At 50.3% G+C, this 19,287-nt stretch overlaps 1 protein-coding gene across 1 annotated transcript in view; it reads right to left on the bottom strand.

Moving 5' to 3' along the window:
- Window positions 1–16,752, bottom strand: part of ST8SIA2 (ST8 alpha-N-acetyl-neuraminide alpha-2,8-sialyltransferase 2) — a 65,972-nt gene extending 49,220 nt beyond the window's left edge. Inside the window, exon 1 of the mRNA XM_026001470.2 lies at window positions 16,450–16,752. Coding sequence (XP_025857255.1) covers window positions 16,450–16,547 — 98 coding nt within the window. The 5' untranslated portion in view covers window positions 16,548–16,752. The remainder of the gene's footprint in view (window positions 1–16,449) is intronic.
- Window positions 16,753–19,287: the final 2,535 nt, after the last annotated feature.

Here is a 19,287-nt window from a genome sequence, read left to right on the forward strand (position 1 = left end):
AGTAGGAGGAATGGTGACGGAGGTGTATGGACTGGGGGTGGGCTTGGCAGGGGACAGGGAATTGCTGCTGGAGGTGCCAGCATTCCATCAGAGTCTTGAAATCTGAGGAGGAGCCAGCCCCACAAAGGGCTTTGGGAAGTGCCCCAGGAAGAGGGGTCTGCTCAGGCAAAAAGAGCCCAATGGGACAGTGGATCCCAAATCTTCCCTCCTTTAAATTCATGTTTCTGGACCCTCCCCACTCCAGAATATGGTCTGTAAGGCTTCATTTCCCTCTTCCCCTCTCCACCTCTGGTAATTGGTCCTATTTCCCCCTCAACATTGTGGCTTTGTCTTATAACCTCTCCTTTCCTTCTCCCACTGCTTGTTTCCCTACCTTATTTTTACAAATGCACTCTTTCCTATGTAAATTCCTCCTGCCTGGTCTCCCCACCCCTGATCTGCTTCTCTTTCCTTCTCAAAACTCTGGCGTGGCCACGCTGTAATCAGGGACTTCTCTTTGAAATCTCCTTCCATTTCATCATTCTCCTAGATGTCACCAGGGACCTGCTGATGGCCAAGCCCAGTGGCTCTGAGCACTCTCAAACCTAAAATCCTCCTGCTGGGAGCACTTGCCTCTCTTACTGCTTTGCTCTCTTGGTTCCCCTCTTATCTCTTTGTCCATCCTTCTCCATGGTCTTTGCTACCTTGGCTTCTCCTTCCCACTCTCTAAATGAGGGTGATGACCAAGGCTTAATCCTGGGGTCTCTGCTTCTTTAGGGATTTTGTCTCCACTTAATGGCTTCAACTAACATCTCCCTACAAATGGATTCCAATTTCCATCTCCATCTTCCATGACTTCCTTCCTAAATATTATTCTCTTATGGATTGGTCCCTGGTTGCCCACCATCTATGTGAGCATGGACGATCTCTTCCCATCTCAAGGCCTTTGTTGCCATACTTGAAAAAATAAAGAGGAATGGGCTGGCTGGCCTTTTGTCCCTATGCTCCAATAACTGGTGATTCAGTAAGTGATTTTTAAATGTTTTCATTTCCACATAGATAAACTCCATCCTCTTATAATCATCATGTTTAAGACCAAACCATTGTCCTTGCCACGAGTGCTGTTGCTTCTTCTCTGTACCATGATGCCCTCTCTCTTCCTTTCCATTGACACGACTGCAGCCCATACCCTCCATGTTCCTCTGGCGGATTACCTGAGTGGTCTCCCTAACTTGTCCCCCCTGAGCAACTCACATATTCTCTGCACCATCCTGTTCAAAACTCTTCAAGGGTCCCTATTGTCCATAGCATCTTCTCTTTAGCTTTGTGGATCCCTTTGAGAATCCTTTAAAATATATAGATCTTTTGCTCAGAAAAATGCCTAAAATTTCAAGAGGTTCATGGATCTCCTGAAATCCATCACAGATTCTTTAGAGATTTTTGGACAACAGCTTAAACCAAAGTGGTTCCCAAAAGAACCAACTGTGAGATCCTCAGCACTGACAGCTTCACTCAGAGCTCTTTGTCCTGTTGTATTTCCCTTCACCTCCAGGTATTCCTGAAACTTCCACTCCAGCCAAGCTCTTTGCTGTCAAGCTCATTGCTTCTTTGCCTTGGGCCATTATCCCCATCTGGATTACCACCTTCATTCTTTATTCGGCTAAGTCCTTGGACCCTTTTTTGGACTTAAGTCCTACTCTGATCCCGCCTTCTCTGGAAAATGTCTTTCAGGTCCTCAGTCCTCTTTGCAGCTCCTATTGTCTGAATCATCAGTATCATTAGTACAACAATGTCACTTTCATTTTTATTACAAGGCAGGGCTCACTGCTGAGGACAGGCACTGCCATTGTGCACACTAGAGGTTTGTTGGTGACGATGAATCTTCCTGATAACCGAAGGAAGAAGGCTTCCAAAGTCCCCAATTTAGCTATGTTGATAATAGCTTCTTTATATTTTATTACCCACACTCAGGTGCTTTTCTAACACATGGAATATTGAGCATAATTTATCTGGAACACCAATCCTGCTGTAATATAATGATTCTCCAAGTGGTACTGGAAGATGGGAAACAGCAATGCTAACTGAACCTCTCTTGCAAGTTTATCAAGGCACTTCATTGAGATGTGAGAGTGTCTACTGCAATGTCTGGCATGTAGCAGGTGCTCAGTATGTTAGTTTGCCTTCTCGATGGTGGCCTTTTTTTTTTTTCCTGTTTAATGTAGAGCAGGTGGTGGGTGAAAATAAACCAGCACCTATTTTTTGCCCTGCTCTAAAATTTCAGGGCAAGGAATTCAGAGACATCACAAAAGGATTTGCTATTTCCAGTGAGTCTGGACTCCATACAACAGGGAAATTCATTGAGGGAGACATCCAGTTGTGATGCCCTGGAGCCAGAGAAGACCTATGGGTTCATCTAACACTCATTCTACAGATGGGGAAACTGAGGCCTAGAGAGCTTAGGGGCTGCCCATAAGGCAATGGCCTGGTAGTGGTGAATCCACAACCAAAGCCCAGATTCCCAAATTGCTGCTCACTGCAGACACATCTGTCATCAACCCCTAGGAAGTCTCTGTGCCGCCAGACCACAAAGGCCTTTAGCCTTTTCTCTGTACTGGGTTCAGCTTTGCATGGCACCAGTATCCAACACCGGGCTTGTGAGTACCTGTGTATAGTGAGTTGGATGCATTTTACTCATATAGCTTTGTGATGACCACATGAAGCTCATGGTAACTGTCCCAGAGACCAGGTACCAGGGAAGTTTTTCTCCAGGGGCACCATGAGTACCTTGTAAGGCTGTTGTTCTTGCACCTTATCGGGAGCAGATTAACTTTTCCAGTGGGCTGGCCCATGGCAGATAGCATGCGCTGGTCTCAAAAGCAACACCAAAAAGTTGCTTTTGAGAAACTGTTACTGAGCACTTACCACGTGCCATGCACTGGGGACACATTGGTAAACGGGACGGAAATGGACCCTTTCCTCATGGAGATTGTTTTATGGTAGATGAAAACAATAAGAACAAAAGTAAATACACTACCTTCCTAGTCCAGGCTGAATGATCCTCTCAGTGGCTAATCTCTGCCGATTTCCAAGACAGAAAATAAAAACAACGCTACACAATGGCACTCTGATGAGGCCTAAAAAAATCCAAAAGTCAACACATTTTACTTTATTTTCTCTCAATTGATCTCAACTCCCAAACGTTCCAGCTTCAAAAGGTAAGATTAGGTACCATTAAGCCAACCAGACTAGCATTGATTTAAAAACCCTCCTTGATGGTACAGGATGGAGGAGGTTGCAGACCCTTATTAATCTCCTTGTTATCAGCTTGATCTCAGCCTGCCAGGAACTAGCTCATCTGATTCCCAATTCCGGCCACATCCCTCCAGTCCTTGGGTTTCTGTGTACCAGGCCATGGAGCCTGTATAGAACCATGAGATCCCTGCGAGGAATACTTATGTTAATAGGGGGCTGGTGTTGCTTCATGGAAACAGGAAATGGAAAGGGTGCTTCATCTGTAAATAGATGGAACTCAATGGATTTCAAATCAGACTGTTCTATGGGGGCTTGTATAACCCAGCACATTTTCTCTCCTTTGGCTATGGAGAGAAACATAGACATGATCTCAGGGTGTAGGTGGCAGGGGTCTTTCTGAGCCTCAAGAAACGAATTCCCCAGGGATCCCTGGATGGCTCAGCAGTTTAGTGCCTGCCTTCGGCCCAGGGCGGGATCCTGGAGTCCTGGGATCTAGTCCCACATCGGGCTCCCTGCACGGAGCCTGCTTCTCCCTCTGCCTGTGTCTCTGCCTCTCTCTCTCTCTCTGTCTCTCATGAATAAATAAATAAAATCTTAAAAAAAAAAAGAAACAAATCCCCCCCTTTCCTGCTGTCTCTCCTTTCCTTCCTGTGTTCTCCAAACCAGCACTTAGTCTCTGCCAGGCACTGTGCTCAATGTAGCACAACTCTGAAATGGCTCCAGCCCTCCTAGGACTACCATCTAGTAGGCAAGAAAGGTACCACGCAAGACACACAAAGCGGAGGGAGCTGCACAAAAGAGTAGAGTGTGCCTGGAGACTACAAGATAGGGGTCTAATCTAGTGGTGTTGCTGGGGTTGAGGGGCCTCTCCGGCCTAAATTGCCCTTGCCTTTTGTGTCATTCACAAGACGGTTTCATTGGGCAATTCCTCATTTGTATACTGGGCAATTTCCCACGTACAGTGAGCAAGTATCTCTGTAGCTAGGTACTTTTGGGGAAGATTAACTCACTTCCTCTCTATAGAAGTTTTGCAAGAATTGTCATAGCTTTGCTACCAAAGAGGCAGAGCTTTGGTAGCTCTCGGGGAAGAAGTAAGACCAGCACATCATCACTGCATAGACGTTAATCTTCTCCTGGATCTACCTTCATGTGTTTTGTGAACTCCACTTCATTGACCTAACATGTTTCTTTGCAATGACTCACTAAAAAACTTAAATGAATTTATCATAAAAGGAATCTTTATATCATTGCCACAAATAGAATACCAATATCCCTTGCTCTAAATAGAAAGTTATGGCAAAAATAAATATAATTAAGTTCTTGGCTACCAGCCTGCCCAGAGGCTGTCTTTACCTGAAGGAGCAGGTTGGTTCTAAAAGGTTCCCTTATACTTGTCTTTTTCGATCATCCCCAGAAGCCTCCCCCATATCAATTCATCTGCTTTCTATAATGATTTCAGTTTGGAATGAGACTGCAGGCTGGGTAAGCCACCAGAACCTCTCACGAACCCCAGGAACTCCAGGGCACTGTTACTGTGTACACCAACTATAGAGGGGGGTCATTTGCTGTATGAATGACCACATCCCAGCCAAGCTCATGAGGGGGCTTAATGATCCAGCCAAAAAGTGCTTTGCTGTCTAGCTTCTCCAGAAATTTCAATCATGTGCTATAGTCCTGGGTCGAGGTTATTTCTGGTATGGACACACTGCAACCTCCTTAAAAACTGATTTCATAAATCAATTCAACCCTTGGTTAGGACTTCTTGTCTTGCCTCTGTCTCGAGCCTCATCTAGAAGGACAAAGAAAGAGAAGCAGGCTAATCCCTAGGGCTAAATCTCCAGCACCTGGGACATGGCCAGCTAGACCTTGAGAAAATTCGGGGGATTTTTTGCATGTGTTTATTCAGCAGTTACTTTACCAGAGTTTCAGTTTACCTCTCCATTAAGTGGGTTTTGTAGGGGTTTCATAATAAATGTGTGAAATAATGTATGAAAAGCTCCTGGTCATATATAGGCATCCAGCAGGTGACTATAATAACTATTATTAAGTTTTTCTGACATCCATTTGAGGGTCACTCTAGGCCAACTCTGTGATGGGTAACAGGGATCCTTGGACAACTCCTCCCTGGTCTGATGGGTCAATGTCACTGTCTTGGGCTGGGGCTCTGCGAAAAGCCAGGAAACCAACTAGTCCCACCAGTGGAAGGAGTGTGCATACAAATTACCTAATGATGCAGATTCAATTTCATTAGGTTTGGATCTGGGTGAGGCCTGAGATTTTGCATTTCTACCAAAACTCCAGATGATGCCATGTGGTTGGTCTGAGGACCACTCTTTGAATGACAAGGCTCTAGACCAGTGGTTCTCCAAGTACAGTCCTTGGAGGGATCAAGGGTAACAGCATCATCTGGAACTTGTTTGAGATTTCGATACTAAGACCCTGCTCCAGATCTGCTGAATCAGAAACACTGATGTTGAGGAGCTAGCACTGTTTCTTACAACCCTCATGTGAGGCTGAGCCACAGCTTTGGCACTTCCTGGCCCTGCAATCCACAGCACTTGCTCATTCCTCTTTCATTAGGGGAACCGTGTGGCCTGAGCCTAAAATGGAGAAAGACATCTGTATCTCAGCCCTTCCTAGACCAGAGACAGCCAAAACTCTGGGGATTAGCATTTGGGGGCTCTCTTCTCTTTTCAGATTCACCATTGACCCCAAAAAACACTAAACAAGGGTAGTAAGCAGGTAGTAAGGCAAGAGGCAGGTAGGCAGGTAGTAAGGCAAGAGGCAGCTAGGGACCTAGATCTGGAAGGGAGAGTGGTTTGGGCTGTCTACACCCCTACCTTACCTACTCCCCCACCATTCCATGTTTCTATGTGGCTTGGGCTTTTACAAGACCTCCTGGGCCCCTCCATTGAATTTAGACAGGCAGGCAGGCCAACAACTATTTACAGAGTGCCCCATAAAGTTATGTGTTTGCACTTTCCACAGTCCTAATTCCCAGGTGTTGGGTATTTGGGCCACCTCCAGCAAGTGGTTTGTATTTCTGTAAATCTAGGTCTATATTCCTTCTTCCTTTTCTCCCTCTACTTCCTTCCCACCATGATTTTTGGTACTATATTATTTTTTGAATTAAATAATACTCCCATTGATGTTGCTTTGTTAAGATCATAACTGCTCTCTTAAAATAAATCAATGTGTCTTGAACACCTGCCAGGCGCTTTTTTGGCGGTTCGCATCTGTATGTGTGTTTTTAATTGTGGTAAAATACACATAACATAAAATTTGCCATCTTAGCCATTTTTAACTGTAGAGTTCAGTAGTGTTAAGTGCATTCACGTTGTTGTACAACCAATCTCCAGAGTTCTCATCTTGCAAAGCTGAAACTCTGCATGCATTAAATAGTAACTCCTTCCTCCCCCAGCCCTTGGCAACCATCATTCTGCTTTCTGTCTCTGGGAATTTAATGACTCTTGGCATCTCATGGAGGTGGAATAATATAGTATTTATCTTTTTATGACTGGTTTATTTCACTTAGCATACTGTCCTCAAGGTCCATCCATGTTGTAGCCTGTGTCAGAATGTCCTTCCTTTTTAAGGCTGAGTAACATTCCATTGTAAGTTTATGCCACATTTTACTTATCCTTTCATCCAACCATCCATGGACATCTTTTGGCTATTGCAAATAATATTGATACGACACAGAATTGAAAGCAAGGGCTTTCAATTCTTCTGGGTACCCCCCAGGAGTGGGATTACTGGATCCTATGGTAATTCTAGTTTTAATTTTTTGAGGAACTGCCATATTGATTTCCATAATGGCTGCACCATTTTTATTTCTCATGTCTTATGTTTTATTTAATCCTCAGAGCACTGTGAATTGGCTATTATTCACCCCGTTATTTAGGTTAGGAGCTGGGGCTCAGAGAGATGAGGTCACCTGCCTGAGGTCACACAGGTAGTAAGTGTTCCTCCAGAGATACAGCCTCAATCTTCCCACAGTTACCCTTGGCTTGAAGCCTGGGAAAAATTTACAGTGAAGACCTAAGTGAGTTATTCTGACATTGCTAGAGGCTAGAGCTTTAGTGGGCAGCACCAGGCAGGCTAGGGAAGGGGCTGCAGAGCCTTGGCTGGACCATGCGGGTCTGTGCGAGGCCATTGGTCAGCATGCGGCCCTCAGGTACAGCGGCCTAAAAGGCATCCTGCCCAGGCCCAGATGGATTCAGCACTGGGGGTTTCTGTCTTGCTCTTCTCTTTGCTTCTTGGAACTCAGTTTATTGATCCAGGGATAGTCAGACATCCTACAGAGTCCTTGGAGCGTCAATTCCCAAGTTTCGGGAACCACGGAGGTACAGTTGGAGAAGCTTTGCTTCTTATAGGAGAAAGTCACCGGCCTTATCAATTTACCAACTCATTTTCTCTGAGATCTTTGGCCTCCTCGCTTCATTATTTAAGCCATGCTGGCATTTACCAAGAAAGAAAGTGTGAATTAATCCTGAGTATCATTCCTCCGAGCACTGCCAATGTTCCTGCTCTTGAAATTGGAGATGGAGATGGGGAACTAAGAACACTCACCCACGCCTCACTGGGCAGAGTCCAAGTGTGGCTGCCCCTTCCTAAGCATCTGCTGAAATGGGGCACCCGATGGCAGTGGCCACTGATGCGTTTGGGGGGCTCCTCTGACATGCCATGAGCCTTGTCTGCAGTCTTAGATGTCCCCAGCTGTCCTTTACAAACTCTTGGTGTGGTACAGAGGGTACAGAGGTGGCCTAGGGGGCTGGAGGGAACAGGAGCAGCAGGCCCATAATTCTAGTACCTGAAAGTAGCTAAGGCCCACATGGGCCATGGAGTCTGGGATTCTGGTGCTTCAGTTTCCCACCTGTGTGACCTTAAGCAAATCCTGGAATCTGTCTGGGCCTCCACTTCCTCATCTGCAAGAGGGCAAACAGGGTGGTTGTGGTGGTTAAGGAAGTGAGCTGTGGAGCTCCCAGCAGAATGGGAAGCATGGCGTCAGTCCCTGGGAAACAGGGCTCCCTGGGCACATACCCTCTCCCTGCCAGCTTCCTTCCTCTCTTCCTTCCTCCCTTCCTTCCTTCTTTCCTTCCTTCTTTCCTTCCTTCTTCCTTGCCAGGCCCCTCCCAGCCTGAGGAAGCTGGAAGCACTAGCCCTTTTCTCTTTCCCCAGAAGAAACTTCCTCCTGGCCTTAATCATTTGTGTTGTGTCCCTCTTTCTTCAGTGTGTATCTGTCTCTCTGGTAATGAGACAGTCACACAAATGCCATGCTCCAGAGCCATTTTGATGAGATGAGATGGGGACAAGCAGGTAGCTAGCAGAGGCAGCAACAGGGCGGGCAGAGTGGGGGCACCGCTGTGCAACAGGTTATTGAGTCACAGCAGGCAGCCCTCAGTGGCATAGGTCTGTGGGCTGCCAGGATGCCACCCTGGCCTGGTGCTGGCACGCTGCCCCGTGGCTCTCTTTCAGCACCACTGCTCCCCACAGACTTTCATGTTTTCCAGCTTTAGCTTCTGGAATGAGGACCATGCAGATTTCCCCACCCGAATGCCATTTAGTACATCATTTCTGAGTAGTTCTCCTTGTTTCTGGGTGCTTGGGTTCAAATCCCAGCTATGCAACTTACTTGCTGTGTGACTTTGGCCACTTTCTTTAGCTGCTCTGTTCCTCGGTTTCCTCATCTGTGAAATGGAGGTAACAGTGGCCCAGACCTCATAGGATTGCTGAGAGGACAGGTATGAAGAAGGCTAATGGGATTTGAGTATCGTTTGGTGCAGAGCAGACACCCCAAAGTGATGTAATATTCTCTGCGGCATCAGCCTCTGGGAGGAAAAGGTGGGTGAGGAGTGAAGCTATCTGTGCTTCCAGGAGCGATGCTCTCCGTTTACCCTTCAAAGTGAACTTGGAGCCTAGACTGTTAGATTTCAGGGATCAGATAACAATTCCCCAAAATTGAGGTCGGGGAGTTATAGGATCAACAGCCTCTTTGGCTATGGAAGATCATCACAACCACCATCCTAGCATCACCCTCTCTCAGGAAAGAGAGGACCCCTTTATAGGAAAAAAGAACATTGTCTCAGAACAAAGAAAAGTCATTCTCAGGAATGGTGTTTAGCAAATGAACATAATCGTCATGGACACATGGTGCTCTTTCTTTTTCTTTTTTCTTTTCTTCTCCCTTTGGGATCCCCGGCCTTCGGCAGATCAGCTTTGGGGACCACTGACCTTGGGGTCACCCTCCCCCCCACCGTTAGCTGCTAAGAGGCCAGAGGAGGAGGAAAAATTGTTGTCATCTCGAACCTCAGAAACAGGCTGGGAGGCAGGGCTAAGGGACTCCGTGTCTCCCCCAATCCCCCCAAGAACAAAAAAGTGCTGGGGAAACTCTCCGACAAAGTGAGAGCCTCCTTCTGGCAGAGCAATCGAAGAATCACACTGGCACACACACCCACACCACAAGGCGGGACGCCGGATTTCCAAGAGCAGCGGATCAGGATTCTAAGTGGACAAGTGTCGGGAGGAGCCACTCCTGCCGGCGCAAAACACAGATACAAGGCTTGTCACGGCCACTGCTCTTTCCCCAGATGGAGCAGTTCCCTTTGCCACTGTGAAGTCTGTGGCAGCTGAAGCTGAGAAAATGTTGGGACAAACAGGTCCCGTCAGGACACCGGGCGGCTTCCTAGCAGAGTGACGAATTGCAGGCGACTGGGGAGAATTTAAAACCAGCCCAGCTGCCACCCAGGAGAGTGACTAATCTCCACACTTAAGGACAAGCCCCAGACCGGCAGTCGTTCAGACACAGGAGACGGTTTTCCTGGACGCAGATGGCACCCAAGTGTCTCACCCTGTGGCTTCTCTTGGAGAAATGGACCTATCCCCCTCCCTGGCAGGAGACAGCCACCTGACAGGCATCCCCTTCCTGCCCCCTGTGGTGTTTATCTGCCTGCCCCTCCCACAATCTTCTCCCTATATCTTTCCATCGTCTCCAGAACTCACTTTTGCTTCAGAGAGCTAAGAGATAGGAGGATCTGGAGCTTCTCTAGGGTCCACGCAGTTGCCACAAGTCCTGACCCATCCATCACGATTCCCTGGTTTGATCAGTGTTTGAGAATCAAAACGCCACCTAAAAATGCTTAATAAAAAAAAATCTTGGAGATCACACACATTGATCTGACCTCCCGTTCCTTTGCTCTTGCAATGTTTCAAACATCCAACTTCCAGCATCCTTCCTAGGGACCACCAGCCCTTGGAAGGAAACAGTTGACTCCAAGTTAAGTTGACTCCAGTATGGGAGCATTACTGTGACAAAGGGGGACAGAGCTGACACTTTCTCTCCAGGCAGAAGGACGGTGGCTGGGGGGCAGTGGCACTATTAGCAGTGGCAGGGCTAGGAAGAGCTCTCTGGAGAAGAAAGGGCTAAACAGAGGTGTGGAGGTGGCTTTCTGCAGCTTTGGTTTTTATCTGAACTGACAGTTGGAAACATACCACTGGTCCTCTTCTTTTACAAACTAGAAAGGGCTTTTCCACTGGCCCGCCTCCAACATTCTAAGATGATGGACAATGCCCTTAATTGGGCTGTGCCCTCTATGTTGGATACATAAGGTGGGAAAAACAGGGCCTTCTGTGTAAGCAGAGGGTGTTTCCTTGTTATTAAAATAGTATAGAGCTTCCGGGGGCAGGAAGACTGAAATCTTATTTTGGCCGTGTCCTAGGCCTGAAAAATATATTATGGGTTTCAAGCACTAAACCATATGCTTATCACCAGGATCTGGGGGCAGGGAGAAATAAAACAGAATCGGTGAGCCCATCTCCATTGGCACAGATACCGGCATAAAGGCAGGCTGAGGGTACACACGGGAGGCGCAGCTATCCCAGACTGTCCAAGGAGGGTCTGGGCCCTGAGAATGCTTTACAAAGGAACGGCTACCAGACCTTAGCCTTGAAAGATGAGTTAAGGGAAGGCAGGATAGCGTGGGGTTGGAGTCAGGGAGGATAGTGTGTGGAAGGAGGTTTTTCTAGAAAGGAGGAAGAATGTGTGCAAAAGCGTAGAGGCATGGAGTCATGGCTCATTCTAGGAAACTGTGAGCAAAACAGGAAGGCTGGAGCCCAGGGAGGCAGAAACAGGAGACGGGGGCCAGATTATGTATTACCTTGTACACCGTGCTAAAAGCATAGGAGCCTTTCTAGAATTCCACTCTCTCTCAGAAGTATTTATAATTTGCAATTTACAACGTCCCCAATTTGTAAAACCTAAACAATTTTAAAACCTAGCAACCCTGCTTTATAAGGGGAAAGAGGCCCTGAGTGGTGAATTGGTTTCTAAGACGGATATCTATTTACAATTTAAATTTGATGCTAGGAACAGTTGGCAACAGGACTTGGAGCAAGTGAGTTAAAAACCAGAGCTTTCTCTCCTATTTTATCCTCCAGTCATGTTTATACGAGAGGGAAGTACACCAGGACTGGGAAGAAGAATGAGCTTTTCCAAAAAAAAAAAAAGAATGAAAAAAAAAAGATTGCATCTTCTTGAGCAAATATGTATGCTCCTTACAAAGTGCCTGTACTTCAAGTGCTCAAAAAAGGAGCTCCTTTTTTTTCACATCAGCCTGGACTCATCCACCACCAAAAGGTGCACCTCACCTCACTCCTGGCCAATGGCCACAGCTGCGGCCTGCTCACAGATCTGCTCACAGCCAAGGACCAGAGCTAGGCTGCCCCGCCCCCATCTTAACTGTTCCCCAGATGTGGCTTGAGGTCTGTCTGGGGTGCACTGGGGACCCCTGGCCAGGGTGACTGGATGGCATCCATTTTGAGGACATCCATTCCAATAGGCCAGTACTCACAGGGACCCATTACTAAATATCTCTACTATCACCCCTGCTGCAGGCCCCCAGATGCCCAATCAAATGGTATGCAGATGCCAGAATTCTCTTTCAATTGATAACCGAATCAGATTTGCAAAGGGATGGTTTTTCCCTCCAGAAACTTCAGCCCAAGACCCCACCTGTGAGTCTAGGATGCTCATGTCTGTGGCATGTGAGCTTGTCTGACAAGCCAGGGGGAGAGATGTGCCATTCTGTCCTCTAGCATCACGCTGAACTTGACTGGACCAAAGGGGCATTTCAGGGAGACAAGTCCTTCTCCTAGTCTCCTTCATTCATCTTCCCTCTTTGTAAGCTGCTGAGACCAGACCACGCTCTTAGGAAAACTGTGGGCCTGTCAGATCCCTGGAGAAAGGGTTAAGTCCTGAGACCCAGTCTGTAGTATTACCACAGTGTGGAAGAACCCAGAGGACAGGGCAGGTCTAGCAAGGCAGTCAAGAGCACAGGCTTTGGCTTCTCATAGAACCAGCATCACTTACTTGATCACCAAACCTCTCTGAGCCTCAGTTTCCTCACTGATAATCTGGAGATGGCCACAGTACCTAGCTTAAAGAAGTTCAGGAGGATTGAATGAAGTAGTACTTTAGAGCCATTAGCCTAGTGTCTGGCACACAGAACTTGTCAAATAGTAGCTCCTGTTGCCACCAGAACGTGACCACTGGGTTGCCATGAGGAGAACCTATGTTAATACCTATGAAGCAGTTGGAACAGCTCTTGGCTCATAGTAAGCTCTCAGCAAATCAATAAATGCTAATGACCATCATCACCTTCATCTTCACCATTATGATGATTATTGCTATTATTACTAGTTACATTCTTTTAAACCAGAGACTCTTCTATGTTTGAAGAGCTCATCTAGGAATAAGGGCATTGGGTTGCAAATAAGGAGACGTGTGCAGGCTTGCCCTCCCTTTTACCAGATCAGGGTGTGATATTGGATAGATAATATTGCTTCGCAGGGTCAAATTTACCCTCAGCGTAAAAAGAGAGGAAGTTTTCTAGTCAGAACCTTACACTTCCTTCCCATCCTAAGGCTCTGTGGGTGTCTGCTTTGCCCAATGATGCCATGTACGTCTGTCACCAGACCAATGCAATAGAAGTTTATTGGATGACTTTGTGCACCCAGTTCTGGGGATACCTCGGTGGGCAAGGGAGTCATGCCTCACACCCCTCTGTCGTAGGTCACACTCAAGATTAAAGCTCAGGGGACAATTGGAAAAATATCTTAGCTTGCAACTTGGTCTAAAAACTGGGGCACTGCATGAATTATTGGGGGCCAGTTTACCAAAGTCCCACCCAACGTCTGATGTAAACATCTGATGTAGAATTTGAATTTGCTCTTTGTTTGAGTGCTTTGCAGAGATCTCATCTTGCTACACTTCCTTTTCTCTTTCAGCCCCGGGGAGGCATTTCCATAAGCAAGTTAGAAGTTGAAAATCATCACTGAGGAAAAGAAACAAGTCTCCCAGAAAAAGCTTCAGGAAGAAAAACCTGCCCCTGGTAACCCACTGCATGATTGCTTGGGCAGGACAGGACCTCTGAGAGTACCACACCAAAAGCTTCATTTTATAAGAAAGAGGATCAAGGGCTTAAGAAAAGTGTGTCTCAGTTTTGTTCCACCAGACAATGCACACACAATTCTTTTCACTTCTCATTCCTGAATCATACATAGATGTTTACTCCAGAAAGAGACGTCTTCCTTCCTGCCTTCCTAACAGCATCACAGAGTCCTACCTTCCAGAAACAAGCCATCCTTTTATAGAACCAATGTTTTCTTCCAGGGACTGACACTGGCAGGTAATTTGCAATCTTCCCTGGCACAGGTTGAGATCAAGTTGGGGAAGGGTGGGTACGGCTGGTGGAGTAGCACCATGATCTTGAGTTTGAGCCCAGGTCTCCCAGGAAGGAATATGATGAGGAAGACAGAGCCCTACTCCTGGCACCCCTCACTGGCCACTGTGCCAGGACCCTTAACCCACTGAGCCCTGGCTGGCTACTCAAAGTTGGGGTGGTTCCAAGGATTAAAGCGACGGAGCTTGAAACCTGGCTTCTAAGCAGATATCAGACCTGTTGGTATTCTAGTCCTCTGCTCCATGTCCTTCCTTCTCCAGCTATGGCAAATCCCAGTTATACCTCCATTCTCCTTAAATATGTGTGGGACAGACCGGGAGTGGGACTCACAGAGGGATTGTGTGTGTGTGTGGAGCGGGGAGATGTCTCAAGCTGGAGTCAAAACTGGTCTAGCCAGGGGTCAGCCTGGGGACAGACACCGAAAAGGAAGGATAATGCCACAGATGATAACACATTTGACCCATCTGACAATTTTCTCCAGGGTCAACCCAAACTGGGACCCCTCTCCCCCCACCAATGAAACAGGTCCCAGGGGCATACCCATAGCAGAGGAGCCCTGGGTTTTAAGTACATATGTAAATGCCCTTCTTAGCTCCAGCCTAGGAGCTTACTTCTAGATACCCTGTTGGAATAACATGATGTGGGGTGGCGGTGGGGGGTCCCTACAACGCATTTGGCAGGAAGGTGCGACATTATGTGCAAAGTGATTTCCTGATTGCATTTTAAAAATTAAAAGTCCCTGGCCATGTAGAAGCTATTCAGTAAAAGTTCAGTGAATGGCTAAGCCAGGGATGCCTGAATGAGCTCCGCACTTCTTATGATTTTATAGCGGAACAATGGGCAGCTGCTGCTCCTTCCCGCTCACCTGTCAAGGTCAGCAAGTGGTCTGGGCCAAGCAGAGCCCACAGGTGGAAGAAGAGAGGGAGAATGGAGAGGAAGGCCCTCCCCACCGGGTCATGCACCACCCCAAGACTTGGCTTGCCTGATTTCCTCTCCCACCCTGGTTTTTGAGGCTAACAGCTATGGAAACTAACGTATTTCTCTATCTCCGCCTGGGAACACGTCATATATTAACTGAATAGTATTTGTGAAAGTTTTGGAGCTCTTGGGGAGCCCAGGATGAGGAAGAGGAGGAGGCAGACACAAGTGTAGTGGAGTTCACAGAAGGAATTCTTGCATTCCTGAGATGGGAAGGGGCAGGGAGAAAAGGAGAGAGCAGGAAGTGGCGTCTGCCCCAGGTTTGGGTCCTTTGGGCCTTGGGATCCTGGCATCTCCCTTTCGAGGGACCTGTCAGCGCAGCGGGCTCAACTCGCGCAGATAATGAATGAAACAAATGGGACAAAGGAGTGGGCGCACGCGGCGCGGGGCTCGAGCGGGGCGCCAGGCTCGGCTCTAGCCCCGAGGAGGGAGGGACCTAGCGCCCACTCCGCGACCTCACCTGTTCCCTGCCCTGGGCCAGGAAGCGCTCCTCAGGGCCCCTGAGCGCCCTGGCTGCCTCCCCACCTGCCCGCCGCGGGCCGGACGCTCTTTGTGGCGCGGAGGCAGAGACACCCCCGAGCGTGCGGGGGGCCGCCGGGCGGGCTCGCTCTCAGCCTCCGGGGCCCACCGCAGGTGCGTCCCGCGCCGCAAGTGCGCGCTCCTCCAAGTCCCGCGCGGGGGCAGCGGCTCGAGGTCCCTCCCCACCCCTGGAGAGATCCGGAGAGAAGCCGAGGCGAGACCGCGCGCCTGGGGGCCCCGAAGACCACCGGCGGCGGTTCACCTTTCCCCGAAAGGTCTGGGTCTCCGCGCTGAGAGCGCACGGGAATCGGGGGCTCAGGGGCCGCCGCGGGGTTAGCCGAGCGTCCAAAGCCAGGCGAGGACGAGAGTCTCAGCCCAGCGCCGCGCGTGCCGCCTCCAGCGCTACCAGCCGGCGCCCCAAGCCCGGGCTCCCGGGCCGGCGGGAGGTGCGTGTGCCAGTCCGTAGGTACAGGGGACACTCCCCTTCCCGGGAGCCAGTGCAGAGCCCCCGCCCTCCGCTCCAACCCGGGGATCCCCTCCCCCAGCGCAGAGATACCCGCGCGCCCCCTGCCCACTTTGCCAAGGCGAGAAAACGGCCGAGCTGGAGACAAAGAAACTCCTGCCTCCTCCACTCTCGGCCCCTCCGCCCACCCCAGACACTCCCCGGCGCCCTCCCTCGACCCGGCGACAGCGCTCGCGGACGCACTGGGGAAGGGGGGGTGGGCGAGTCTGCCCCCCGACGCGGGCCAGCCGGAGGCTGCCGTGCTCCCCTCTCGGGGACACCCCACGGCGGCCGCGCCCCCAAGCTCCGCTCCCCAAACCGTCCCGGTCCCTCGGCACCGCCTCCCGGGCCGAAACCTTCCCCCACTTCTCCGGCGAGCGATAGGGGGGCGCGGCGCACACAAAGCGGGTGTGGGGGGCGGAGTACGGGGAGGGAGAGATCCCGCCGGGGCTCCGCACGGGCCTGGGCGCAGCTATTTACCCGATCTCTTCTTCGATCTCCGAGATGTCTGCGAAGATGAGGAAGACCACGAGCAGCGTGAGCGCAGCCAGCATCCAGCTCCGGAACTGAAGCTGCATGGTGGGTTCGCGCCCGCCTGGACCCGCGCGGGCCGGCGCGAGGAGCGGGGCTGGAGGGCGCAGCGGCGGGCCGGAGCCTCCGCGCGCGGCGCGCAGCGGGGCAGACACCCTGCACTCGGGGAGCGCGGGCCAGCGGCGGCGGCGGCGGCAGCGGCAGCGGCAGCGCAGACGGGGGTTGCTCAGGCGCGGCGAGCCCGCTCGCTCCCTCTCCGCTCCCGCCCGCCCCTCCTCTCCCCTCCCCTCCCCTCCCCTCTCCTCCCCTCCCCTTCCCTTCTCCTCCCTCCTCCGCCCCGCGCCGGGCTCCGAGCGCAGTTTGACAGCTTTGCTCCGCGCCTCTGCTCGCCTCCTCCCACCCCAGTCAACTCCGGCGTCCAGCCATCCGCCTCTGCTCCTCCCGCCTGGCTGCTTTCAGCTCCCGAGGGCGCCGGGAGGTGGCCACAACCCGCCACAACCCGCCACAACCCGCCACTCCCCGCCTAGGGAGGCCGGGCCCGGGGCACGGCGGGCGTCCGGGGAGCGAGCTGAGCCCGGGGCAGAGAGCGCAGCGCCCGGCGTCCCCCGCCCGCTGGCAAACGCCCTGCCGCGCTCCCTCTTTGTCCAGCGCCCTCGCTTTCTCGCAAAGTTTTGGCGACACAAAGACCTACACCTGGGGACAGCCCCCAGCGCTCGGCGGCGAGGAGGCGGTTTCAACCAGGCAGATGTTTCAGCGGTTGACGAATTAGAAGGGGTGGTGGGGGAAGGGGAGGAGAGAAGAGAGATCCAGGATAGGCCAACTTCAGCGGAGATGCTGATCGCAATCTCCGGGCGAGGTGCTCAGCCCGCGGGAAACCACCCCCTCGGGCCGGTCGTCCTGGTCACCACTGGGAGAACCCAGACTGGATCCAGAGAGGCTCCCCGACTTGTCTGAGGTCTTGCAGTCTTGGCTAGAACTCTGGGCTCCTGCTGGAGCGGCTGCTCTACCCACAAAGGCAGACTCGGCGGCGTCCGCCCTGCCCACCCTGGGCCCTCACCCTTCTGACTCTGGACTGCGCTTGCCTCCCCAGCTTTTGCCCTCTCCTTGCAAAATCAGTACCCACCCTGTCTTGATCTAAAGGCCTGCTAGAAAATATGGCTCCCACAAGGGGCAATGCCCCCCATGCTGAATATTTTTCGCTTCCCCAGCCTTAGACAATTTAATTCAAATTACATTTTGCACCAACCATTAGCCTGGGAAGGGCCCCATTAAGTTTTACTGGAATTAGATAATTACCAATTTTTTTTTCTTGCACTAATTGTAACAATCCTCAAATCAGGAAACGTAACTTCCCAGAAGTGGTCATCGGGTTTATGAAAGGGTCCTTGAGGTCTGAGTTTGGGTAAAAGGGTCCTGTTCAAGAAGCCATGTGGAACATCCTAACTGCCTGGAAAGGACTCAAGAATGAAGGTGGGGGGCAGTGCAGATTGACTGTTTCCTCCAGGACCACCCACACAGAGCCAGTTCTTAGAGGGGTTTGGGGAGGGGCTGGCAGTGGCTAAGTCCCTTCATGGGTACCTTGGGGGGATAAGAGGGCTGTCTGTGCCCAGAGTCCTCCTACTTTTTTTTGTGTAGGAAGGAGGGACAGGTGGAAGCCTTCCAAGCTAGGGGGCTGCTGGACAGCTCTTGTTGGCCCTAGAAGCCAAGATCAGTTCTCTCCTGCAGGAGGTGTTCCCAGGGGATCCCTGGGTGGCGCAGCGGTTTGGCGCCTGCCTTTGGCCCAGGGCGCGATCCTGGAGACCCGGGATCGAATCCCACATCAGGCTCCCGGTGCATGGAGCCTGCTTCTCCCTCTGCCTGTGTCTCTGCCTCTCTCTCTCTCTGTGACTATCATAAATAAATAATAATAATAATAAAAAATTTAAAAAAAAGGAGGTGTTCCCAGAACCCTGCCTAGAGAGCAGGAGAGGGAAGCAGCCCAGAGAGAGACGGGAAAGCTCTGGGTGTGGGGAACAGATGTCTCTTCCCCAGAGGAGGGGTGTACCAATCTGCGTGACAGCACTTCATTTCTTTCCTAGCCCCTTGCAAAATCTGTGTACCTCCACTCCCACAGTGAGCTCCTCCAGAATACCACATATTTTTATCGGAGTGCAATTTTGTGATGTTGAGTACAATGTTAAAATTAAGTCTCCCAGTCCATTAGAGGTGGTAGCAGGCATCAAAAGAGGGTTTACCATCAGGGTGGCTGGCCACGCGGTATAACCTTTGTATCTCTAAGTTTTCTGCATGCTTTGATCTTTCCCTCATCTTGCTTCATGAGTGGTTAAGGAGTTGTAGAATTGTATTTGTTGTTGCTTTGTCTGTTTTTTTCTGAGATGAATGGTTGTGATACCTGAACAGGGAGAGGTAAGAACGAGGTGCACCTGTTATGCTGCCTCATATTTCAATCATTCATTGACTGCATTACTCAGCAATGTTTATTGAGCACTTACCCTGTGCTAGACACTCTGTGCTTGGGGCTAGAGCCACAAAAAGGAGAGAGAGAGAGACAGAGAGAGAGAAAGGGAGAGAGAGAGAGAGAGAGAGAGAGAGAGAGAGGCATTTCCTGCCCTCTAGTGGCTCATGGTTTAGAAGAAGGAAGACAGATGTAATTATGGTATGGGATGTGAGCAAGCTACAGTACAGCTGTGGTCTCCTGTATAACTTGTAATTGGTTAATAAGACCATGCAAGAGAACAAGAAGAAACTGACTGGCTGGCCTCTCTCTTCTCTGCTCTCTGCTTCTCT

Source organism: Vulpes vulpes, chromosome 14 (assembly GCF_048418805.1).
Source record: "Vulpes vulpes isolate BD-2025 chromosome 14, VulVul3, whole genome shotgun sequence".
NCBI classification, from domain to species: domain Eukaryota; kingdom Metazoa; phylum Chordata; class Mammalia; order Carnivora; family Canidae; genus Vulpes; species Vulpes vulpes.